Source organism: Hippoglossus stenolepis, chromosome 8 (assembly GCF_022539355.2).
Source record: "Hippoglossus stenolepis isolate QCI-W04-F060 chromosome 8, HSTE1.2, whole genome shotgun sequence".
Lineage (NCBI taxonomy): Eukaryota > Metazoa > Chordata > Actinopteri > Pleuronectiformes > Pleuronectidae > Hippoglossus > Hippoglossus stenolepis.
Window position 1 is genome coordinate 13,003,644 of NC_061490.1, and position 26,013 is coordinate 13,029,656.

Genomic DNA, 26,013 nt, shown 5'->3' on the forward strand with positions numbered 1-26,013 from the left:
ACCACCCTGATTATCAATAATGAAAACGATGCCTGAATTCCATCTTGAAGCGTCCGTTTCAGGGTCCGGCTACCGTGCACGCCAGCTCCCTGTCAACCCGTCTTAGCTTAGACAGCTGAACATTAGTTCAGAGTCAGTTGATAAGAGTAACTCCTGAGTTTTTTCCCTAGTATGACAAGTCCACAAACCTATACAGGACCTATTTACCAACATTTTAAGCAAATCAACAATGCATTTATTATTCAAATCTTTTTTATTGTTTCATGGAATTCAAATAAATAATGTTACAATCACAGAGCTAAAATCAAGCTCATCATGGAACGTAAACTGAGTCAAGTTCAAATAAATAGTTAAAAATATCATGGTCATTTCAATTTCAAATTCATTTTTATCTCTTTTACAGAAAACGTGTATGGCTATGAGTTAATTTTTTTACATTTCCTTCTGAAGACAAATTCATTTTTACACTTCCTCAATAATATAATAAGCCATATCACAAAGCATTTGTTTTTGAAGTTGCAGTTGCAGCACAATAATCTTACAAAAGAACAGACACTGCCAGTGAAAGGCATCATGGGAACGTTGTAAGGACAGAGGATATCAGCTGAACACAGTTACATCCTGGAACAGAAAGTCAGATGTTAAAAACAATGGGTAAACACTACTCTTTTCCGAAACTGCCTTGACTGTGGAAATTCAAAAAACAGTTGTGGTTGCGTGAGATACAAAGAAAGACACAGCACTTAAGGCATAGCACTCGAGATGTTCGCTGACAGTCCCCAAAACGGCACCTGCCCCCTTCTCCCTCCCCAAGCTGCTCTGGCCAGTGGCCCGAACCGTCGTACCGCGTGGCTGCATCCGGCAGAGGACATTCCTCCACTGTGGTGGGATTGGGGGTTTGACTTGTTGAGTGTGTTTTCTCTACAGGGGGTTGGGGGGGAACAGAGTCCTGTGTATCAGAGCCACTGGAAAGGATTAAAGCCTTGGACACCTCCAGTCTGAAGGCCATGAGAGTCAAAGGTGCAGAAGGTGCCTGGTGATCCTCCCGGTACAGGAGCCAGGAGTTGACCAAAGCCAGATCCGTTAGGTACCAGAGCACCGCTTGAGGCCAGCAGGTTGGGGCCAAGGCAGTGAGGGGAATAGGGTAAAGGTTTCGCAAATCTCTGTTGAGAAGAGCCGACATCTGGGCCTTCTCAAAGTTGTCGGTGAGAGAAGCCATGCTCCTCTGGCCATTCCCCGCAGTAGAAAGAATAAAGCCGCAGTGTGATCTGCGTAACATCAGCTTCCCGTCTGAGCTCACAAACTCATCCCCGATCTGCCCTCGTGCTCCACCCACCCTGCCTGCACCATGAACTCCAGCAACCAGCAGGCGTTCCAGCATTGCTGGGGTGGAGAGTTCCTGTTTGCAAAGAAACACCATACTTCCTTTGGGGACCATTTTTTCTACAGCATCTTCTTTGTCTGAGAGATTCAATTTAAAATCCACATGTAGGAGTAAACCCCCAAATCCAATTAATGTAGTGCAGTAGAGAGACACTTTGTAATTGTGCAGCTTCCCGGTCAAAGGAAGTAGATATTGGTCAACTGCATAATCACCCTCTCTGCTCAGGGACTGGCACCCTGCTTTGAAGCGGCTCAGTAATGGCTGAACCTTCCACATCGGATCAGTCTGTGTTTCGGAAGTGTTCGGATCATTTGTTTTGTCACATTGGCTTTCCCCGTCACTTTGCTGAGAAATTACACATTGACTGCTTGGCAGAGTTTTACCTTGCTGTCCATTTTGAAAGTCAACATCGAGCCTTTCTTCTTGAATAATACTGTTGACCGGATCTTTTGCAGGAGATGCAAACTTCAACCTGCAAGTCAGCTCGAGGAAACGTGAAAGTGGCATGGCATCAGCAACTAAGGGAACCTTTGTCAAGTCCTCCCAGTAGAGCCTTGGACTGGGAAACTGAAAAGAAAAGAGACAGAATATATAACTTTTGGGGGCCTTGAATCTAATTAAAGCTAGGGTTGGTAAGCCTGGAAAAGCTAGCAAGTGCAAACAACACTTTAAAAAAATGCAACCGATATGTCAACCTCCCATAAGCCCTCTTACCACAGTGACATCTTTAAAACACATGAGCGTGCACTGCCTGACAACTGCTGGAAGCCGGCTTTTGTGACTCGCTCGCTAACTTCTGGCCATTGTCTCATTTTGATTGGTGTGTGTTTCTTTGGCTTGAGAAGACTATGGTCATGCAGAGTGAGAGCATTGGCAGGATGCACGCAGGCAAGCACATCAGTTAGTGGCAGACAGCTACGCTAGCTAGTCGGGTTTACTACAGTCCTGCGAGGGCCACAAACAGATGCAGGCTTTTTTCATTTATTTTTTTCAAACAACTTCATTTATTGATGGCTATCAGGACGTGAAGAGGATTTCAACAAATAATATAAAAAGGTGTCTCAGAAACAACTTAAGCAACCCTACCTTTACCAGAGTCAAGCAATAATTTAAGAAGCAAATCAAATAATAGGACAAACCTTCAAAGTTCCCATTGCAACGTGGATCCCAACAAACTGTGCAACCTCTCGTGCTGTGAAGGGGTTCGACATGCTGGATAGTTTATTTGTGCAATTGGCAATTTCTTTCCAGGTATCCCAACCGAAATATTTGGAGAAGTAATCAATAGGCTTCCTGTTCCTGTTTTCATCTCTTGGTGCAAGGAGCTGGTTTGTTGAAGTTGACAAACTGTGGAAGAAAAAGAAAAAACACCTTGAACAAACAGGTGAGCACCACACACAGATAACATTCAATAGATTTGCAATGACTATGCAAGTGCCACATTTTCAGTTTTTCAACATATTATTATCTACAACCAAGAGTTTGCCCATGACTCTATCAGTTAAGACAAATTGTAATGATAATTAATTATAATTTTTGCACAGTTGGACAGTCAACATGTTTTAGCAGTGTTCTGTGAAGGCCTGTGAATACTGTACCATAGAGATGTTTGATCTGACTGCCGTGCACCAATGGTCATGTTCTTGTAAAAATAAGCCATCACTTCTGCTTCCGAGTCAAGCTGAGGCTCAGACAGTTCACCTCGTTCCTCTTCATCAGAGCTCCGGAGGAGAAAGTCCCGGACGTCTGGCGGATGAGGCCACTCAGCATCTGCCTCTGCTGAAAGACTGGTTACTTTACAGAGACATCAATGTTCAGCAATTTTGATAAATAGCTCATTAATAAAGTTGTTACTATTGCTTCTGTTTTTTGAAACGGAAAACAAACCTTGTCCATGTGTGAAGTCACTGACCCCTGGTTCTGACGACAGCCCTCTCACTGCTATCTCCTGGTAGTCTTGTGTGGCGTGGCTCCCTTCATCTGTTGTTAGCGGGGGGCATTTTTTAATAAAGGTTTTACTATACTCTTCAATATACTGAGGATATATATCTAGATAATCACTCACATAAAGCAGGATCAGCACTTTGAAGCTCTGTCTGATGTGCAACACTGGATCCCTCCGGTGTTAAACTCCCTCTGCTGGTCTGAGTGGCTCCGAGTAGAAGCTCCCTCTCCTCCTCTTTAACCGGGTAGAAGATACACTGGTTGGTGTTGAACTCTGGTGTGATGCAACTGTCGTTTATTGTCTCCCCAGTCTGTATCACTGAAAACACAAGTCCAGGAACATGATTCATCCATCTCTGACGAGGCAGAACACACTGAATTTACCAACACATACGGCTTATTTATTTATCACCTTACTTCAGGAAAATCACCTATACCATGTAAGTGATATAATTCTATTGATTGTTTTTATTTTATAATCTATAGTGGATTATAAGAACCGTTCATGTCCATGCTGGACGGACCATTTTCTATGAATCATCTCCCTACTCTCTCACCCCTTTTCCTGTCTCTATCAAATAAAGGCCAAAAAATAATAATAAACAATCAGATTCTTGCAATGTTTTTGAAATGCTAAAACAGTATGTGCTCATACTCACATGGAGTTGCAGTGTTTTCATTGTCCACTGGCTCCACATTCCATCTGATGTGTCTGCTGCCCTGTGAGGCCTGAGCCTCATTCAGCACGAGGCTGCTCTCCTCTTTCACCAGAACGGTCCTGATGTCACGATGGTGATGTGGCTGCACATTTAACCTCGGCCTATTCTGACTGGAGGGTGCAACCAGCAGCGGGTCTGAGATATTCTCTTCAACCTTGATCTCCTGGCTCCCAGGGACTTGAAATACATTCGCAGTAATGTTTTTCAAACCCTGGAAAGAAAAAAAAAAAAATTGGGTAAAATAGCAGTACTTAATTCATTGTGAATGTACAGTGTTTGTTCATATCTAACCTGTCTCTGATTGATCCTCCTCAGGCACGGCTCTTTGTCAGCAGTCTCTCTCTGTCTGGAGGTGAGGAATTTCTCCAGTATGATGCCTGGAGACTGGTCAACCTCCCGGTCATGTTCCTCTCCTTCATTCATTACTTCCTCCACACTCGTGGTGACCGACTCCAGCTCAAACACGACTTGCTCTTCAGGAGATTCCTCTATCGCAGGGGGCACGAGAGGCAAACATGCGGCAGGAGCAGTAGCTTTTATGGCCTCACATTCAGGATTGGTCTCTGGCTGTGAAGTCTTTGTGCCAGTCTCAACTTCATCGTGAGTTTCTGAATCAGTGGTGATGGTATGTTTTTCATAAACGACCTGACATTCATCTTGTTCTTTCTCCGATTCTGTTCCTCTGACAGTATCCCCACCTAAAAATGTCTTAGCCATCATGCCCCTTTTTAGATGTCCCCTTCCTCGTCTCCTGCCCCTTGTAGCATTCTTTTTTGCGGCTCCTTTCCCTTCAACTTTTTTTCTCTGGACTAACATTTCTTCCTCTTCTTCCTTGATCACCACTTGGTGCGTGGAGCACGAAACTGTTTGCCAAGTTAAACTCTTTTCCATTATTGTTTCATCAGCTTGCCCAGGTGCTGTGGCTGTTTCAGTGCTTCCACTCTCAGAATTTCCCTTGGATTCATCTTGAGCAACACTTTCTTGCGATGAAGCTGGGTCGCTTTCATCTTTTTCATTCTGCTCCCCAACAGTGACCATATCTACCTCGAGAAGTAAATCCTCCTTGACGTCTTCATCCACGTTAGCTTGAACTTCAGAGTCTGGGCTGGGATGCTTCAGCAAACCGTTTTCTTGCTCTGCTTCATCTGATTCTAAAGGCTCCCCAGTCTCAAAATCCTTTGTCTGAGTAGAGGTACTTAAACCGGATTCAGATGTGAAATTTCGAGGCTTCTCACTGTTTTTCACTTGATCAGATAACGAGCAGTCGTCTGGAGAGGTATGAAATTGAACATCTGCTCCTGTTTTACTACCATGCTTATCTCCATGGGCACTCATTTCAACATCTGAGGGAGGAACAGGTAAAGACGGGGATGGAATCAAAGCTGGAAAACAGACACTCCGCTCTCGGTCTTCTAAAGCCAACTCTGTCATCTCAGGCTCCGTATCCCAGTCTGCAGCTGCATTTATCACCCCAACAACCTTATCACTCTGTTTGGGAAGCTGGTAAAGATCCAGCCTGGAAACCCCTTCAAAGATGTTCCCATTGGTGTACGTGAGACTGGGACTCTCCACGATATGCACCGTCGCTTTGTGCTTCTGAAGGGACGAGAGTTCACTGAATCTCTCCCCGCAGTCCTTACACTCTAAGGCACGTTTGGAATGAGAGGAAGTTATAACTCCCTCGGTCTCTACTTTCGAGGAGGCTTTGCGCTTCCTGGTGGTCTTTGGCTTGGTGGGTAGTGTCTCGGATGGTTGACGGGAAACATGTAGCGACGACAACAACGAAAGAGCTTTCTGCTTCTTTTTTGGTCTTCCTCCTTTCTTCTTGTTTTCTGCTGTGAGATTATTCGCAGACTCACTTGTTGGGTGTTTGTTGTCTTTACTCTGTTGGGACATTGTTTGGGCGTCCTGAGCTGAAGCCTCTTGTGTCTGACTTGATGCCTTTGATGGGTCTAACTTGTAAACTTTCAGCTGGGGCTGTTTGTGACCTTTCAGTAGAACAAGCGGGTCTTGTGTTGTGTGTGGTCCTTGTATTTCTGTTGAAGATGTGCCTGTATTTGTATTAACGTCTTCCTTTTTTGCTCGGTTTTTCTTTCTCTTCCCATCCTTTGCTTTCTTGGGCTGATCTTTTCGCATTATTTTCGTTTGTTTTTTCTTTTTAAAAACAGGCAAAGCAGGAGTTTTGTGTTCACTTACTGTCATCACACCCTCCCTGGGTTGTTCCTTTGGCTTTTTTATTTTATTTTGTTTCGTATGCTCTTTGATTTGCTGTGCCTGTGGTTCCTGGTTTAATGAGGGAGATTTTATTTCAGCTGTAGATAGCAAGTGTCCCACTTCCCTCTCTTTTTTTCCCTTTCTTCCCTTCTTCTGTGATGCTTTTTTTGGTGAGAGATTTGATGTTATCTCTTTTTCCCGTGTTGGCTGATGCTCCTGTGATGGCTTCTTCTGTTTCTTGATTTTCTTTTCTTTGCTCGGTGGACCAAATTTAACAACAAGATGAGACTTTTTTGTTCTTTGGCGTTTGGCAGGTTTGGCTTCAATTTGTAAATCATCCTTTGTTATGGATCCGACCTGTTCTTGTATATATCCTTGAAAGATAAACGCCCTGGCTGGCTTTCTTTTCCGCACTTTAACTAGCTCTTGAGCCGACATTACATTAACAGGTAACTCTGAAATCTGTGGCACCTGCTTGGGCTCCAATTGTGATGGAACCTCTTTTGGAGCAGATGCGTCCTCAACTTCAGACAACTGTTTCTGACCCGTCTTGTGATCAACTAGCAATTTCTCAGATGATTCTTGTTCAAATGGCTCCTGCACTTCTTTTTCTTGCATCTCTTGTGTTGCACCTCCATCCATCACATTGTGGATTAGATCTAGACTTTCTGTCTGCACAAGTGACTCAACATCTTCTTTGACGTTTCTTTCAGATTCACTTGGGGTTTCTGTAAGTGTATCTGATTGAACAAAAGGGCAGGTAGTGACATCCTGTTGCTCTGTTTGTAAAGGTGTCAGCTCCAACTCAACAGTTGACATAAATGTTGGGACTGAGAGGCCGGTCTCCTGCTCATCTATCACAGTCTGATCTGGAATCTTCTCCAGTTCAGTGGTTGGCACAAGAGAGGAAGACGGGATTTCTTCTTTTGGCAAAGTTTTGGATTGCTCCAGCTCCAAAGTTGGCATCAGAGCAGGAGTAAGTTCTAATATGAACGTTTGCTCAAGGTTTTGTTTGAGGTCAGCGAACTCATCCTGACAAACCATTTGATTCACTGGGTCAGATTGAATTGCACTAATCTCAGGCTGTTGAAGGATCTGATGCATCACCTCTCCCTCGGGTCTCTCTGTTTGTTCAGTCTGAACAAATGTCAGCTCTATACTTTCACCTATGGTCATGTGGGAACCTAATTCTGAGAAATGAGGGTTTTCCAATTGGCCGTCCGGTGTAATAGGTTCCAGTATAATTGTTTGCTCCATTGGATCACATTGGTGGTTTAAAGTGTCCAGTTCAATTGTCTTTGATTCTGACTGTCCTATAAAATCTATCTGAGGGGGACTGACGTTTACTGGTTCTGCCAGATGTGATATTTGCTGCATTTCCAGTGGTGTGACATGAGACGGCACCTGCCCCAATATGACAACTTGGTTCACTTTCTGCACATTTCCTAAAGACTCAATCAGTCTGCGAATCTGCTCTGTGTCAATATTGGAATCAACTTTTTGCAGAGGTCCAATGGACTCCAGTTGTAATAGTCCTGGTTGGCAAATAGATATCGGAGTTATGATGGGTGTACCTAGCTTCACTTGCTGCCCAGCTGGTGGTGCATTTCTGGGTGCAGCAGGCAACAAATTGTGCTTAGTTTTCATGTGATGTTGCCGCGTCTTGGTAGTCTTGAAAACTGCCTTGCATATGGGGCAAGAATATTTTACTGTAGAGGCACCTGAAAATAATAAAAGAAAAAAGGTTGTAAGGTATTGTTGTATACTATGAAAAGCAAAACATATTTCCAGCACCCTTATGGTGTGTTCACCACAAATGTTCGTTATGTGTGTTACACACGATTAACCCGAATAAAAACACAAATGATCCCGGGAAAACTTGTGCTGCATTGTGTGAACACACCATTACAGTTTAAATTATATATATTATTGTATTACAGTATATTTATAATTGGATCAGAAAATGGGACTAAAGCTGAGTATGTAGCCATTTGAGTAGCTCTGTGCGGATGTACTCAGGCACTTTAAACTAACCGGCTGAGTGAGCACGTATAGTGTTTCCACTATCTATTGATATTGAACACAAATGGCAGAGTCAATAGCAGAAAGTCAAAAAGGACTCTCTCAACAGTTTGTAGTTTTCAGGAGTATCTATTGCCAGCCCCCGAAAAAAACTTGGATAATATCCGAATGAGCCCATGTGAGAATACAGCAATATCTCAGGATGAAAAGAGGAGCCATACCATAATTTACTAAGAAGATGGAATGGAAGATGTGAACTTAGAAAGACAGCTAGATTTGAGAGCTTTTGATGAAAAGGCCCGATGCCCGTGTTGATGTGCTGTTACATCCTGTCACTGAACACTCCAGAGATTTTGTTGTTGTGAATGTATCTGAGCGGAGAATCTCCTGCTGCGTTCTTCACATGCGAAATGCAAAGTCCGGAGAAAGTCAGGACCCATTGTGCGGACATCCAGAGTTCATGTCTGAAAACGGCTTATGCTAGTTAAGCCTCACATTTACTAAGTAAGTGTAAATGCAACAAGACAAGAAGGATGGGGATATCAATAGTTTTGTAAGAGTTAGGGAATCAGAAATGTTATTAAGATTCATTCAGGGAAAGACAAGGATACTTGCTTGCTTGCTGGATGCTATATTTCATGGATATCTATTCAATTGCTCCAAACCACTATGTGAACCTCATGTTTACACTGGAGGATTCATCCTTTGCAAACCAAGAATGTTTGTGCAAACATTGATGGAAATCCAAAAAACAGTGGATATTTTAGTCTGGACCAAGGTGGTGGACTTGTAGTAGACCACAAAAAGTGTGTTACCTTTTCAATGTGTAAAATGACAGGATATTTATAAGATAAATTGTTTTCTCACCATCCTTTTTCTTCACTTGTGCTTTAGCTGCTTTAGCTGCGGCAGCTTGCTCATCCAGCTCCGCTCCCTCTGGCAGGTGTGACACCATATGTCTCTGCAGAGTTTTGGACATGGGGAAGGATTGGCCACATTCCTTGCAAACGTACGGCTTTTCTCCAGTGTGTTTGCGTCGGTGATACTTGAGCAATGTAAACGTTTTGCAAGGTTTGCCACAGTCAGTGCAGGCATAGCCGTCCTGGCCAAAATGAATTTTTTTATGAATGGTGAGCTCGGATGACTTTTTAAAGGCCACCCCGCAGATCTGACACTTGAAGGGTTTCTTCTCGATGTGGGCTTTCTGGTGAACCATGAGCTCTGTGGAGTTTGTGAAATGGCGGTCACAAACGTAACAGGCAAAAAGGGCGTTCCTTAGTATGCACTGCTCATATTCTGCTGGATGGCTCGTCTTCAGATGGCGCTCTTTGCTCTTGTGGTCACTGAATATTATGTGGCACTCAATGCACTGCAGGGAGAGCTGTGATGCTGGAAGGAAACAGGAGAGGGAGTTAAAATGTAGCATACATTCATATTGTTAGCACAGAGACAAGTACATGAAGTATAAAGCATCCTCTAAAAAGGGAAAACAGCCACGACCAAAACTGGATTTTTAGGGCAGATACTAAATATAAATATATGAGAGTTTAAAAAATATGATAATGATATTTTAGTGGATTGTTTTCAAAACGTATAACACAAACACCTTTCATTTTTTTGATGAATTAAGACAAAAATATAAAATGAGCAGGACATTTTTAGCGCTCTCTGGTGGACCAAGACATACAGTGCAGTATGTGCAGATAAATATATCAGTGAGATGCTAATATTGGTTTATATATATAGGCCAAATTATTAGTCTGTAACTTGCAGTGTTTTGTTTGGCTGCTGCTGAGCACCAGAAGCTATTCATTCATTAAGTTTAATACTACATACATACTACATATAATACGATGGATATTGTGTCCAGTGTAATTATATATAGTATGTATGTAGTATTACAAAACAGGATAGGGTTTTAAAAGAATGCCATCTTGTGAGTAAGTATTTACACTGTAAAAATTGTATAATCTCCGCAGTGATGTTTGTGCAGTAAATATTTTAAAGTATGTAATATTGTATACTAAATCTAAAATCAATCAACAAAATGCCGTAGAAATCACAATAACCCATTTGCAACTGAACAAAAATTCAAGATGCTGCAAAAATGTATCACAACATATTTCTCTTTGTGTTTACTTTGTTGACAGAATATTGCACTGTAAACTGGGATTTTGAATAAACACTGAATCTCCAAACTAGGCAGTATAGCTGCTTTCAATTATGTACTGAACTCTTATGTACTGAACTTTTCAGGTGGGGCTGTATGTGAGAATGCAAATGACATTTTCAGGGACTAATCTTGCCAGCCCCCCTCGTGAAATGTCATGTCGGAGTGAGCCCATGTGAGAATGGAGCAGAAAGATTCACAGCGAGCGAGTGAACGCTTTGATGACGTTTCTAACATGCAACGCACGCTAAACTTGAAGAATACAATTACCTCAGGATAAAAAAGAGGTGCCACACATGTAGAGGATGCAGATGAAGGTGTCAATTTGGAAAGACTTTCAAGAGCTTTTAGCAAAAAGGACCAATGCCGGTTTCGATGTGCTGTAAACAAAAACCCTGTGATTTCCCTAGCAGAATTTATGTGTCATATCCTGCCTCCTGCATTCTCTACTCAGATGCCCCTCCAAGCCTGAATGCTCTGCACATTTTTCTGTTGTTGGTTCTTTTGAAAGTAGCTGACCAGGACGAGAGTTCATGTCTGAAAACGGCGTATGAATCCTGTACCTTTAGTCCTAAATTCAATGTAATAATCAAACCCCAAGCAGAACCACACACATACAGTACAAAGTACTCACATGTAAGAGGCATGACCAGTGGTTTGGACATGTCCATTTTCAGAGGATCGATCATAGCCTTCTTGGAAGGAACATATTTCCTCCCATCACGTACAACTTTATCCTGTTTCTTTGCCTTTTGCCCGACACACAGAGGATTTGTGTTTGTGTCACATTTTGTGGGTGCACGTGTCTTTAAAGCAGAGTCCATCTCCATCCCTCCAGGCTTTTCTGAGGTCTCACTCAGCGGCAGAGGAGCAGTCTCGTTCTCCACTGCCTGCACGACTGCCACAGTGGCAGGTGTTTTTGGAGTTAGCACCCCCGCCTCATTTTCCTGTGGTGGGATTACTGTGTCAGTCTCAACCGGAGCCTCAGATGCAGCCCCCTCCTCTCGTGCATGTTGTTCATTGAGTGCTGGCTGAGCCTCTGTGCCTGTGTCCGGTGGTTGATCTGTGGGTGCTGTGGTCACAGGGGTTGGCCCGCTGTTTGCCCGGGTAGGACTCTGCATCGCTCCTGGCCTCTCAAATTGTTCATATGTTTCAATAAAAGCAGTTCCTATAGAAAAACACATATGACTGTTAATTACACAAGTAAACCACAACTAACATATCAACAATTACAGGAAACACACGATTTATTTCTTTACTTTGCATCAGTTAAACCTACAGGACTTTGTTAAGGGAAAGGCATCTTTACACAAGTAAAAAGCGGTGAGCTACATCTTTGTTTATCTGCGAGGCGACAGCTGGGGAAGCAGAGAATGAATGGGTTCACAACATTTGTATGACAAAGGAAGACTGGTGGACATGGAAGGCAGCCGGTGGAGGCTGTGACCCAATTCAACAATGAACTTTCTGTAAATAAAATGCCGGCAGAGGCTTGTAGCATGCAAACATGTTAAAAACACGCTATTAGCATGCCCGATTAGCCTAAATTCACCGGTTTGCGGTCAAATCTGGTTGGAAACCTTCAGCATTTCCGACCGAAAGCTGCTAAAAAACCACTCTTCTCCTAAGTCCGGTAGTAAACACGCCCTCGGGAGTGTGTGTGTGTGGATATAGAGGGATGTAGATGTGAGGATATACAGGGATGTAGATGTGAGGGTACCTGAGCTGCTCCGTCCGCACCAACATCTCCGCGTCGCACAAAGCTCAGCACTGCTGCAGACAGCGTGACGTCAGGGCTGACGACACGCGCAAGGGAATCATGGGAGTTGTATTGTTGTTGTTTTTTCCAGGTCCATCCTTCATAGGATTTTGTGCTCGACTGAAACTATACTACCCTTTATAATAATAATAATAATAATAATAATAATAATAATAATAATAATACAAATGATGATTATAATACAAATAATACCAAAAATTACAAGAAGAATAAAAACAATAATAATAATAAAAACGACCATAATAATACTAAACAGTAATAATAATATTAAACAATAATATAAATAATAATTACAAGAACAATAATAAAACCACCAACAACCACAATAATAATAAAAACATCAATAATTATTATAAATACAAAAATAATAATCATAATGATAATGATAATGATAATACTGTAGCTTCCCACGGTAAAGACGACACGAGACTTCAGCTCTCCTCGTTTACAGGTTTATTTGTGACCGTACACAGGTTACTGTAGACCAGTGGTCACCAACCTTTTCGAGCCCAAGATCACTTTTTAATTCCAAACGTAAGCCGAGATCTACCACCCTGATATCTTCCAAAAAACCCACTTAGGAGGGTCATATTTATTATTTTTTGCAATTTGTGTTAAAGGCTGAATGTACAAGAAATATATATACACAAAGAGAGGCAGTTGTGCAACTTTTTCTATTCAATGCACAATATTCAAATTAATATCAATTCATATTTACAATGCAAAATATGTAGCTTCTCAGTTCCACCACATGTTCTGCAGAGGAGCTGCTACTGCAGCACAATGTTTTTACATATAGGCTTTGATTTGAATATGGCCACAAATATAATTATTGCCTTGTATGAAAGAAGTCCCTTACTAAAATAAATACCAGTACTACATAGTAGTGTAGCCGTGCATCTTCCGCTCTTGCAAATATTTCCCAATAAAACCTTTTTAAACAAGGGAATGGATTCCATTAACAGAAACGCTGGAGTGCTTTTATTTTGAAAAGGCATACAGAAATGTTGCAACCATTTGTTTGTGACATAAATTCATCAGAAAAAACATTAAAACTCAGGTAAGATCATTTTCTCTGTTTATTCTGCTGTGAACGACAATGTTTATCTGTTTATGACACAAATGTATTTACAACACTTTCTGAACCCGTTTCAAAGTAAAAGCACTCCAGCGTTTCACATTCTGAATCCACTCATTTGTTCAAACGGGGCTTTGATTGTTATCGACAGACCGAACGATGCGCATCTTCATACCGTAGAGTCCTGACAGTTAGTTTCGTACATAAACCAACTTGTTCTTGAAGGAAATGCAGGATATAAACCAGCAGCTCAGACGCCAGTAGCGGACACACAACGGGTGTGGAAAACAGACAAACGACACACAGCTGATCTTTTATGAGATTGTATTAAATTCCCATCAGCTGTTTGCTCTCATAATGACTCAACCTTTACTTAAACCACAATCTCCACTCAAAGCGCTGATGTCGGTTTGCAGTTGTATTATTCCCTCCACCAACAAGGTTGTGTTCACCGCTGTCCGTTCCTTTGGATTTGTTTGTAAGCAAAATTACACCAAAACAACTGCAGGGATTACCATGAGACTTAATAGAAAAATGTGTTATGGATCAGGGAGGAGCCGGTTAAATTTTGGTGCCAATCAAGGAATGTTTCTTTTAACATTCTTCTACATCGTAAAGTAGGGTGCTGTTCAACATTTTCCTAGAGAATAAATTGGACCCATTTAAAAACAGATATTTATGAGTGTGTGACTTTAAGGGGACATGGAGGAGGTATGGGCTTTAAATTTAAAATACTTCTCAGCATAGTTTATTAGATGCATTATTTATTAGTCTTTTAGTTTGTCACACTTTTGGCAAAAGAGGTAGTTTTAGGATGAAAAGTTCAGTGTTCACTGATTTCAGGAACAATGTAAAAATAAATATTCCTTGATATTTTCAAAGATTCCACTCAGCCCTCAGGATTAATATTGTTGCTAAAACTAGCTGGATGCAGCATGGGTATGTCATCTCAAAATGAGTCTAATCACACATCTCCCAAATATGTCACTCTAGTGCAATGGGACAGTTGGTTAGTACATTCAGTTTATCGTGTACAACACTCGAAAATCTAATATTGTACCCCTGAACATGAAGGCACAGGTGGATAGACATTTGTATATATTCCAATTTATTTCATTTTACAAGAAGAATGTGGTAGCTTTACAGTTATATATATGTTCTCACTCGCTAACCCAACGTTTAGCTTTTAGTTTATCAGTTTACATATCAAAAATATACACTGAAAACATGCAATATAATCTCAAAGCATCAGACAGTTGAGGTTGTTGTAGATAATCAGTTAATCTCCCAAGATATTTGCCGTTAACGTAGAGTATCACAGTGACAGTGTGTGACAATTAGAGTTTAAAAATTTCAAAGCATAGTAGACATTTTTACAGGAGACGTTCTTTCTTAGCTGAAATTGTAAATAAAATTAAATGTAAGAAAAAAGCAAATAACTACCCCAGTGTCAGATTACCAGGAGTAAGAAGGGCCCCACTGTGAGAAAATAAAGGCCACTGTTAGTCTTCATCCCTCAACATCAAACTGTGGAAACGGCAGCTCCCCTGTAGCATGTTTTACATAATGCAAATGCAGCTTTGCCACATCATCAAAGCCCATGTCACATTCAACACACTCCCATTCCCAGTATTTATGCTCTCTGTGCACATTTGTCTCTTGTCCCTCCTGTGGTTGCACTCTTTCTGTTTTCAACCAATCGAGTGGATCAGCCATGCCAGATAAGTAATGTAAAGGCTCTCCGCAGTCTGACTCTTCAGAGTTTGCCTCATCAGCAACCTCGCATGGCTTCCGAGTTTCACTTTGCTGCGCAATTTTTTCCTTCTCGAGCAGCTCCCCTGTGCCACTGCTGGGAGCGGGTCTCTTCATTTCAGAATTCTTGATAAGCTGAGAACTTTCACCTGACCCGAAGAAAATCCAAAAGTGCTCCTTTTGATGTCTAATTAGGTTTGGCTTGTAGGAAAAACCCTTCCCACACAATGAGCACATGTGCGGCTTTGCTCCAGTGTGGGTTTTGGAGTGATTCATGAGCTCAGAGGACATTTGGAACCTCTTCTGGCAAACGTCACACTTGTGTTGCCTCAGACTGTGATTCTGCAGGTGTTTATCTAGTGACAATTCGTCTCTGAAGCCGATGGCACAACTCAAACACCAAAATGGTTTCTTTTTGTGGAGATCCATGTGACGCAGCAATAATTTTGGACAAAGGAAGACCTTGTTACACTGGTCACATCTGGAAGGTGTTTTTTTGGAAGATTTGCGTAATGCGTGAACTGTCAGATGACTGCGTAGCCGTGTCCTCCTGTGGAACGACATATCGCAGTGTGGGCACTCGTATTTACTCAAAGTCAGGACAGTCGGTTTTGACGAAGTAGGCTTCTGTTCATGCTGCTGGAGGTGTTTTTTGTATGAAACCAAGTACGTGTAAAGCTTCCCACAGAAATTACAACAGTACTCGTGTCGACCTTTGTTAATCGACGAGGCGTCTTCAGCAGTTTCCGCTAAATCCGAATTTTTTGTTGATGAGCTGCTTGTGTCGCACCCATTGTCAGCACCATCCATCTCTTCATCTTCATCGTCTTCATCTCTGTTTTCACCTTCGTCTTCTCTCCCAGGAAGCAGTTCTGCTGCAGGGTTGCTGTTGTCTGGTTTCAGAGCTTCTTCCACATCAACCTCCTCCACCTGCTCCTGCTCCTCCTCCTCCAGGGAATGCTGGTGCAGGTGAGTCTTGAACACTTCAGAGTCCGTAAACTTCAATCCACATTCCTCACAGTCAATGCTGCACTTGTTGTCTACAAAAGAAAAAGAGAGAATGATGATTTCAATCATTTACAATAAATCTTAAAAGCATTCTGTCCATCATATGTGTCAGTTATTCTGTGATGTTTCGCCTGATATGCTGCAGTTTGGTAGAAAGTCTGGTGATTACTGGTTAAGTCACCAATGTTAAATTGAAGCAGGTGAAACTAAACTGAGTCCGAGTTGTGGCTCTGATCTTCGTTCACGGCCAATCAGAACGTCTCAACTTAATCTCCAGAGAAGCTTTCAGTATCAGAGCAGTGCACGTTTTAAGTATTTCTATGTTGTACTGCTCATCATGTGTGTAATCCAAGCAGATTATCTTCATATTCCTTCATAGGAATATGATACTATATGGTGCTACTTCTGTTCTGTAGTATTTTATCTTCATCAACTGGTTTAAAATTTCATGTGTAAAATAGTGCCTAGAGGCCAAGGTTTGTCCAACACTCAGTTAAAACCCCCTAAACATTTACTTTACTTTTAGGAAAAGAGAAAAGCAGAAAATCTACAGATTTATCAAGCTAGAACAGGGACACGTTTGATATTACTGCTTATTATCAAAATAGCTGATCAATTTCTACTATATTCATTTATTAATCATTTTAGTTCTAATACAGTTAACAAATTTAATTAATTCCTAAATACAACAAGCGAGTCCAGTGGCCTATGTGCACATGTTCAACTCTGAAAAATCCATAAGTGTTTCCTAATTGATCGAAATTTCTAGTGATTATAAGTTAATATGGCATTGCAGTTCTGTTGGCATACTTCAGGCTCCATATTTATTATACGATCTGTATTTAATGCACCAAATCATTTTGGTATGAGGAGTTCTGCTATTCTTCAGTGATGAATTAACAAGAATTTGTTTTTAAATTGTCACATAGCTTGGAGCTAAAAGTATTCTGTACTATCTGATTAGGTTGTAATTCATGACTAAATTCATTTTCAAGCTTAATACTGCCACACTAGACGGAGTAAACTCACACAGTGTTACCAAGAAACACCTACGATGAATGAGTCAGAAGACGAGCACAAACCAGACTGATAAGTCCACACACACGCAGAATGACTAAACTGAGTCTGGATTAATCACACAGTCCAATAATTCACAAATATCGATTAATTTATTTTGTGACTTTTCAGAGATCTTTTTCTTCCTAGTTTCAGAAATGGCAGGACAAGGAGTAGAAGAGTATACTGTCATCTACATTTTCATAAGTTAATATAGCAAAGTAACGTCTCTTGTACAATACAAATAGTTTTGCCACGACACAAATGCTACAGTGAACTAACAACTATCCTACATCGACATAAGCACTATTGTAGTTAAATGAATAGTCTTTCCACAAAATAGAAACACTGACTAGCAACAAAACTAATCGATTAATGCAAACTGTATTGAACATAACGTTTTACGGTAGTAACTGGCTGTAATGTCCAACATCAGAACATCTTTTACAGATTCAAGTAAACGTTGCACATTGATTTTTTTATGTTATTCTTTTCTTTATCTGACATTTGCAAATAGCCAAACCTCAGGTGTTTAAAATGACAGCAGCAAAGTACGAGAAATTTGCAGTAAATAGTGCGTCAACAGCATTTTTCTTTTTTCTGTGAATCTTAAATGCAAGAGGACAGAAACGTACATGCAGAAATCTGGACCTTCAGCATCAGGTGGCTCAAAATTACATAAACACAATTGAGACATCTCAATGTAAGTTCAGAGGTTTTTTTTTACATTTGAAATATCAGTCCAGTGTAGGGGAAATCCCGAGAACAGGAAATTAACCTAAGCAGCTGCTTTTTTAAATACAAATAATTTCAAATAATATCTGAACAAATAGAGAAAGCACATGTCTACTTTAGCTACACTAAAGGTCCAACAAATAATTCTATCTTAAGAAAAACAAATATCTACAATCTAGTGTCAGATCTTTTCCATTTGTCTAATCTAATACACTCCACGGGTATGTTCACTATAGTGCTGGTGCAAATCAGTTTCTTGACTAAAAGTAGTTCCACATTCCAGGCAAGTAAGACCATGGGTATCTCCTGATGAGACAGCAGCGGGGGCTTCACTCTGCCCTATGTAATCACCAATACATTCCTGGTGATGATCAATAAGGTCCTGTATTGCACTGAAGGTCCTGGGGCAAATGGAGCAATGATACGAGTCACTGTTACAGTGCTGAGTTTCATGTTTTTGTAATGCAGCTGGTGAAAGAAAGGCTTTCCCACAGTGTTGGCACTTATGGCTACTTTGCGACTGGCTGTCTGGGTTAAGCGTAGGTTGATTCAGTGTAGAAGAAGGGAGGGACTTGTTGGCTTTTAGAGGCTTGGGAGTCATAGCAGCGCTGAGCCTGTAGCGGACCTCATTTGGGAGACGGCAGCGGACTTCATCGTGCCAGGTGAGGTGCTGCTGCAGCTGATTCTCAGTCCAAAAGGCATGGCAGCACAGAGCGCAGCAAAAAGGCCGACTCTTTGCCTTGGTCTTATGGGTTCTTAGCTGTTCCATTGTTTGAAAAGCTTTCCCACACTTATCGCACTTGAAGAGGCATTTGACTGATTGCTCGAACAGAGGGCCGGGTGGCGAGGAAACGTCAGCGGGGGATTCTGGAGTCTGGACTTCTGATTTAAACTCATGCTTAACGTCCATGCATTCTTTCTTATGGTGTGCAGATCTACACTCTTTCCCACAGTCCAGACATGTGACAGATTTCACAGGTGAAGAGGCAGATATGATGATCTTCTTTTCTGTGCCAACAGGGCTACTTTTCTTTGCAGGAAGATGACTGCTCACCACTTTACTGTTGTCTACAGATGATGAATCTTCTTCACTGCTCGTGGCAATGGAATCCATTTTTGTACTCAAAGGAAATGTATGTTTGCCTTTTGTTCTCTTTAAGTGGGCCTGCCATTTGTGGGCGTGCAGACCTCTTGCTTTGGCAAAGGTCATAGAACAGATTGAACACTGGTAAGTTTTTCCCTTTGTTGTCGATGGCGTGAACTCACTCCCATTGCAACTGACATCTATCTGTGCTGGAACGCAGTCTACTAAGACAAGTCCGTCTCCTTCAGGATCTGCAGCCTCCAAGAGTTTACTGTGCTCATTTTCATAGTGGGCAGCCAGGAGCGAACCTTGCACAAATGTCTCGTTACATTCAGGACATGAGAACTTTTCCAGTGAGCTGCTGCTCTCTGCATTTTTACTTGAATCGGGCTGTGCTTGAAATTTGGTTTGACACTGAGGATTAAACATTTGGTGGCGCTGGAGAACAAAGCGGTTAAAAAACTGTTTGCCACACGTGTTGCACTGAAAAGGTCCATCCTCCGCCTTTAACCTAACAGACTTCAAATCATCCTCTTTGAGCAAAGACAGTGAAAATATCTTTCCTTTGTGCCACCGTTTGTGGGCGCCGAGGGCAGAGTTAGACATGAAGCGCCTCCCACATTCTGAGCAGTGAAACAGCCCTTTACTGGCCTCTTCCTGTTGAGGTTTCGTATGTATGGCCAATTTTGCTTTTGCTACCCTTCTGTAACCATCAGCATGAATTCTTTTATGAAGATTCAAAGCCCCGACCACAGAAAAGCTTCTGTCACATTTATTGCATTTGTATTTCAGATCAGTTTTTCCAAATGGATCTTCTATCTTTCGCTCTCCACTTTCCATTTCTTTCTTTACTTCAGAAATAAATGTTGCATGATCAGAGATTTTCTGTGTGCTGACCTCCACACTATCCTTGTGAGTATAAACATTTTCTAAGGGCTCTATCTTACAATCAATTGCTCCGCTGTCCCTTTTAATGCAAAGTTTTTTATGAGCTCGTAACGAGGCCTTGTTGTTGAAATGCGCGAGGCATGTTGGACACTGGAGATCTTCCAGCTTTACGTTAGATCTGGGTGACGGCTGGGAGTGCCCAGTCTCGTACCCGTGGCTTTTCATATGAAACTGAAGCGCTTTGGCTCTCGAAAACAGCTTCCCACAGTCAGGACAGCTGTATGTGTTTTTTTTCAACTGCTCCACCTGATGCTGAAAAGACTTACTAGGTGGTGGGAGTAACTGGTCATTATGCACAACCTGGTGTCTGAGGAGGCTGGAAAAAAGACGGAACGACCTGTTGCAGAGTTCACATTTATGATTTCCATTTTCATGTTTTCGCATGTGCAACGCCATAATGCCCTTGTGACGAAACTTCCTACCACACACTGGACATGCAACCTTAACACTAGAGCGTGGGCGGCCATTAAAAGAGCGCGAAGAGCCCCCGTCACCTTTTCTTTGCCTCAATTCTGCACACACTGTCTGATTTTGCTTGTGGTGTGAATAAGCTCCTAAAGACCAAAAACCCTTCTCACACTGCTCGCAATGATAAATCTTTGGGCCTAGAAGAGTCTTCTTTGGATTGTATTCTTTCTTTGTATTCTCTTTCTTTTGAGCGGAGCAGTTTTTCATATGGTTAAACAAGCTAGCTGCATGCAAGTAAGTCATCATACACTGTGGACATTGGAATTGTTTTCTTTTGGGATGATGTAACTGATGAGAGACTAAAGCAGACAAATGTGAGAAGCATTTACCACACTCATTGCAAGTCAGGTTTGTCTTCTCTAACCCTTCTCCCTGATCGAAGTCATTGTTGCTTGTGTTTTGTATCTTGTGTTGTTGTGTGTGACTGCAGTGTGCTGCATAGCTGCTGCCGTCATGGCCGCATGTGTCAGATGTGCAAACTGCCGCTGACTGACCTTGAGTTTGGCGTCTTTTATGAATGCCATGCCACATTCTGTGAACGCGCAGTGATGAAGCACTAGTAAACCAACGGTAACAGTCTGGACAATTAAATCTTTTCTTTGTGGGTTCATTCTCGGCCATGCTCGCTACCAGTGCACACTGCTCGTCTGCCTGCTCGAAGTCGACTTGTACAATTTTCAAGTCCATCTCCGGTTTGGAAACGAGACCACTGGAGGAAGGTTCTGTGTCACCGTCGTCTCTTGATTCCTGATCCGACTCACACAGCAGCTCCAGATCAGGATTGTGGTCTTTGACAGACTCGTCCTCAGATTCACTTGCACTGATCACCTGAACATTAAAGTCCCCAGGCTCATAACTCTCCATGTCTTCATCACTCTCATTTCTTTGAGAGTCTTCTGCAGCAATGCTGGTGGGAAGCAGCCTCTCTGATTCCACATTTACTTCCATGTTCTCAGTGTCTTTTCCTTCACTTTCCAATTCTTTATGTTGAGATAGGGGAGAAGTGTGTATCCTTATCCCCTTCTCTGTTTGTCTAAAAACCTCTGTGTGGTGGAGCAGATGAGACTGAAGTGCTGAAGCCCTGGAAAACTTTAGCCCACATTCCTTACATTCAAATGCCTTCTTCTGTAGCTGACAAACTTGATGGAGGAATGACTTTGCTGGGGCCTGGTCACTGTGCGCCATACGCTGATGCCTATAGTAGAATGCCAGTGTCATAAAGTCTTTTCCACATTGCTCACATAAAAACCTTTTTGCAGAGTCTTTTGATCGATTGTCATGCCATCGCTGATGGTTGAAGAGGGCGATGTGGCCAGTGAAAGTCTTTTCACACTCACTGCAATGAAACTCACCACAGTTCTTCTTTGGTTTCGGCTTGAATTCATCTGTGGAGCATTGACTTTTGCCGCTAAAGCGCTGATGAGCTTTCATGCGCGACAGAGCCGGAAAGGCTTTACCACAAGGACACTGAAAAGTTTTTTCAGGGGCATCGTTTGCCTTATTTTTAGGAGGCTTGGCTTCAACTTTCAACTCCTCAGTGGGTAATGAATCTCCTGACTTCCTGTTTCGTGACTTGAATAACTTTTCCTCATGACAACGACGATGTGCATCGAGAGCTGAAGCACGGGAATAACTCCGACCACAAGTCTCACACTTAAATGACTTCTTTTTCAAATCTTCAAGCTCACGAAAAACTGATTTGGAGGCTTGTAAGTGTGAACGCTGATGGTTGAGAAAGTGTCCAAGCAACATATAACATTTCCCACAGTCTGGACATTCATAGGCAGGTTGCTTCGTTGTGCCAGATTTTGTCTGAACACCAGACTCCTTTTGGGAGGTTTGTCCGTGGTTCTTCTCCATGTGCAAGTCGAATTCACTCGGTTCAACAAATGACAGTGAACATGAAGTACAAAAATTAGCTGCTCCTTTGTCTTTTTCGCCATTGCTTAATCCATCCAACTGGTCATCTAAATACACGTTTTCTTGTAGGTGCTGCTGGCGATGCTCCAAGTAGGCAGGCTCCTCTCTGAAGGTTTCTTCACAATCCTGACAGCAGAAAACCCCAAGCCCTAGAAATAGAAAGGGGAAAATAGGAGGTCAAAGCCACTCCTGTTTCCAGAGATAGAAAGAAAAAGAAAATATCACAAAAACACATGTGCAAATAATGTTTTTATTTTAAGGGGAATTTGAGTTTACAGTAAAATAAAACAAAAGGGTTTCCAAATAACATGAATGATTATGGATAAATAACACTGACCCTAGAAAATCAAATTACAGAGGTTCTAATAAATACAGTGTTTGAGCCAAGAGACTATTGTGACCTTCGAACAAACTTAGACATTTGCATTATTAAATAGGCCAAAGCACACACTGCAAGAGATTGTGGTGGTAATGAAAGAAACTGACTTGAACCTGATACTACTTTCACAATTAAAGTTTAATGGAAAACCTCAGCTCTATTTTTTAAAAGGCTAAGAGAGCAGCGTGAGAATAGCGCTCACTCTGCAGATACATCTGAAGGAAATGTGCACAGAAGCACACTACACACTGACTTTACCACCCAAAAAACTAGTTAAATGGACTATAAGCTTTAACTGAGGGCACAAAGTTAAAAACTGCGAATAAGTTGGTGGACAAAAAAAGAAATAGGCACCACAAATCTGGAAATTGTCCTCTCAATGTCAGTAAATATTTGCTTTTGCTCTGCCAAGGAAAAACAGATGCATATATATTCCGCTGATTCTACCATTGCTAAAAAGTGCATTGTATAACAGAGCTTAGATACAGTATCACTACATTATGGATACATTTTAATTATGTTTCTGTTATTCAGTATCACATTACATTAGAAGCAGTAGATTAAAGGTTTTCAAAGCGTCTTTGTTTGTTGGGTGACTAATACTGACGAAGTAAAGGAAGGCATAGTGGGAGTTAAATGATGCCATAGACTGAACGTAGGGCCAGCATACAGAGGGGTTAGGTTAAAAACTAACACATGGTGACCTTGTTGTTGGCCCACAATGAGCTGCAAGAACAGCTTCAATGTGCCTTAGCATTGCCTCTATGCTTTGGAGCTCTGCTGGAGGAGGCAACGACATTATAAAATATATTCCGTCATTTGATGCTTTAGCATCTCCCATAAGTGTTCGAATAGGTTGAGATATGGCCACAGCAAAGGCGCCAGCGAATCCCTCACATCAGTGTTTTACTCAAATCATTCAGTGACCTCTCGTTGCCTAAGTGGAGGCATTTGTTTCTCGATTAAATAATCCAGGTTTTCCATTTAAATGTGTCACTGCCTGTCCATACAACTAAAACTACACAAACTGACATAATGTGCATTAGTCACACTCACAACAATGTTCTTTATCTCATCAGATTTTAAATGTCGACATATAAAAAAAAAAAGCAGATTTCACGCAGTCTATGCTACCAATAATTGCACGTGTGCTTTAATCTGAATGGTTTCCTGGTCCTGGCCTGGTCACTTGCTGATCGCTGATCAATAAGAATGCAGTTCTAACATTTTGTTTCCCATCAGTAAACACGTGTAAAATATGTTATATTTGAACATCCTAAACATCATACTTAATGCAAACATGCTTGATAAAACACGATTAGCCGGCTATTCATTTCCACGTGGTAAATTCGGTTTGACGGTTAGCATTGCTAATATTAAAAACAAACGAAGCTATATCAACCTTACATGAATATAGATTAGAGCAAGTTAATGCAACTTTGTGCTTAATCATCTGCGGTTGCAGTAAAATAAATGTAGTTATTTATCGACATTTAATATAATTTCATGTTCGTGTTCTGGACTTGGTGTTGGAGATGGCGACGCCTTAGCTTGGCGATGCTAACAAAGTTAGCTGCTGCATACTTACTGTCATTTGCTGGGTCCTCAGTCGGGGGATGGACATCGTTTTCCGACGCTCGGTGTCCATCGGGCGGGTTGTTTCCAGCTTCCTCCTCTGTGGTCGTCGCAGCAGCAGCACCGTCCATCTTGGCGGTGTGGCTGCTCGGTGGCGCTAGCTTCCTCTAGCTCGAGCTCGGTGACCGAGCAGCGCCACGGCGGCTTCAGTTTCCCTTACTGACGCAAAGCCTGACTGGAAATGAATGGAAACTGTGCGTGAGATAATTTAGCTCGTTGACATTTAACAGCAGCGGAATATTTGACTGTTTTCCCTCAGGCGAGTGATAATAAACAAGGTGACTAACTGTGTAGCATTCACACCTGTACAGTGCGGCGCTGCGTCTACCACCGGAAGTGGATTCTTCTTCTTGTCTGTTGATGTTGTTCTTCCTCTGCTCTGGCTCCCCCCGGTGGCGTAGCTGTGGACCTGCAGTGACTCGTTTTCTGAACGTAAACAGCCAAGATTGAACTGGTTCAGCTTGTAAACAGATGTAAATACACAAGTCATTCCGATTCAGTTTAGATAATAAATTATATTTAAACATAGTTATGGGATTATTTAAAATTCTCGCCAATTCTAAAAGCAAACATTTTAAAGTCAATTTACTCGAGTTCATAAGTAGGCAACAGCGTGAATATTTTTCATAATACTTTGATTGTATTCCACTATTTCAGAGGTTAATAAGCTCTTTAAATGCACTCTATTAGATAGCTTCACATTTTTTTCTTTTGCACTTTCAATAAACTTTTTAATAATCTGTGGTTTCATGGGTTAATTAAAACATTTATAATCCGCATCAGTACATAAATTGTTATAGTTGCCTGTAGCCAACTACTTACATCAGCATGGGGCCATTTTCTGCACTGAATGTTTTTGCTTTTAATTATAATAATACATTTCATAGGCCTCGCTAGACACCCAAGGACACCTTACAATATATCATAAATAAACACATGAATAGTCTCTGTTCACTGTTTTGACAGCCCGCCTGGGTACGTGTTCATGTTGTCCACATGAACCTGACCTCCTCCAGATGTGAACATGGGCATCCGGATGAACACGCCCTTTACACGTCTGTGAAGTGTTAAAAAAATAAACAATGCTGACACACCTCCCACCTGCTTTAAAAAACACATTGTCCACCACTGGCTATATCTTATTTGTATACAGTCTATGTGCGACACACAGCACGGTATGGCTCTACTTACCATATGAACTAGCTGCTCTCGGCCATGCAGGCCCACTGAGAGTGCACAGTCCTTAATTCAGTTTAAAAACCTCTCATTTACCAACCAAAGTGTCAGACACAGGCTCAGACACTGACAGGAGCACAACCCACAAATTTGATGTGACAGACTCATTTTAGTCAGGCAGACTGAATTGTTTTTAATTGGCTCAGGGTGACTGTATGCATTTGCGTGATCAATGAAAGTAACACTCTTGAGTTAAAGTAAAGTAGAAAAAATTGAATTACAGAGCAGTAATAATTCTTGATGCATACATGCTCTCTACCGGCTTGTTGAGAACCAACAGATTCATCACTTATAATATTTATCCAGGACTACAGTCATACAATACTCAGAATGATGTACGTATGCCTTTAAACTATTACTATTTTGTTTTATTAATTCTCTATCTATTTATTTTTGAATCACTGCAGGATGCCTATTACCATCTGACAAAGGGAATGTCGATGAAAATTAGTCTTTCAGCTTATTCAGGTGCATTTATATT

At 41.6% G+C, this 26,013-nt stretch overlaps 2 protein-coding genes across 7 annotated transcripts; both read right to left on the reverse strand.

The window, feature by feature from the left end:
• Nucleotides 1-234: 234 nt before the first annotated feature.
• Nucleotides 235-12,255, reverse strand: LOC118114307. 3 transcript variants are annotated; one of them, XM_035164686.2, is made up of 10 exons: nucleotides 12,174-12,255; nucleotides 11,088-11,621; nucleotides 9,151-9,672; nucleotides 4,339-7,982; nucleotides 3,988-4,258; nucleotides 3,450-3,647; nucleotides 3,272-3,364; nucleotides 2,983-3,160; nucleotides 2,524-2,731; nucleotides 235-1,951 (listed from the first exon to the last, which is right to left on the reverse strand). In XM_035164686.2, exons 2-10 carry the CDS (start codon nucleotides 11,572-11,574, stop codon nucleotides 662-664), a joined length of 6,891 nt encoding a protein of 2,296 aa, XP_035020577.2. In that variant the 5' UTR covers nucleotides 11,575-11,621; nucleotides 12,174-12,255; the 3' UTR covers nucleotides 235-661. The 3 variants fall into 3 exon arrangements, with proteins under 3 accessions (XP_035020577.2, XP_035020576.2, XP_035020574.2); XM_035164685.2 differs by having other exon boundaries at nucleotides 2,983-3,163; XM_035164683.2 differs by having other exon boundaries at nucleotides 2,983-3,178.
• A 2,143-nt stretch (nucleotides 12,256-14,398) lies between these two features.
• si:ch211-261d7.6 (zinc finger protein 501) lies at nucleotides 14,399-24,703 on the reverse strand. 4 transcript variants are annotated; one of them, XM_035163585.2, is made up of 3 exons: nucleotides 24,250-24,641; nucleotides 20,857-22,431; nucleotides 14,399-16,103 (listed from the first exon to the last, which is right to left on the reverse strand). In XM_035163585.2, exons 1-3 carry the CDS (start codon nucleotides 24,365-24,367, stop codon nucleotides 14,821-14,823), a joined length of 2,976 nt encoding a protein of 991 aa, XP_035019476.2. In that variant the 5' UTR covers nucleotides 24,368-24,641; the 3' UTR covers nucleotides 14,399-14,820. The 4 variants fall into 4 exon arrangements, with proteins under 4 accessions (XP_035019476.2, XP_035019477.2, XP_035019474.2 ...); XM_035163583.2 differs by lacking the exon at nucleotides 14,399-16,103 and having other exon boundaries at nucleotides 17,222-22,431; nucleotides 24,250-24,471; nucleotides 24,600-24,703; XM_035163584.2 differs by lacking the exon at nucleotides 14,399-16,103 and having other exon boundaries at nucleotides 17,222-22,431; nucleotides 24,250-24,471; nucleotides 24,584-24,658.
• Nucleotides 24,704-26,013: the final 1,310 nt, after the last annotated feature.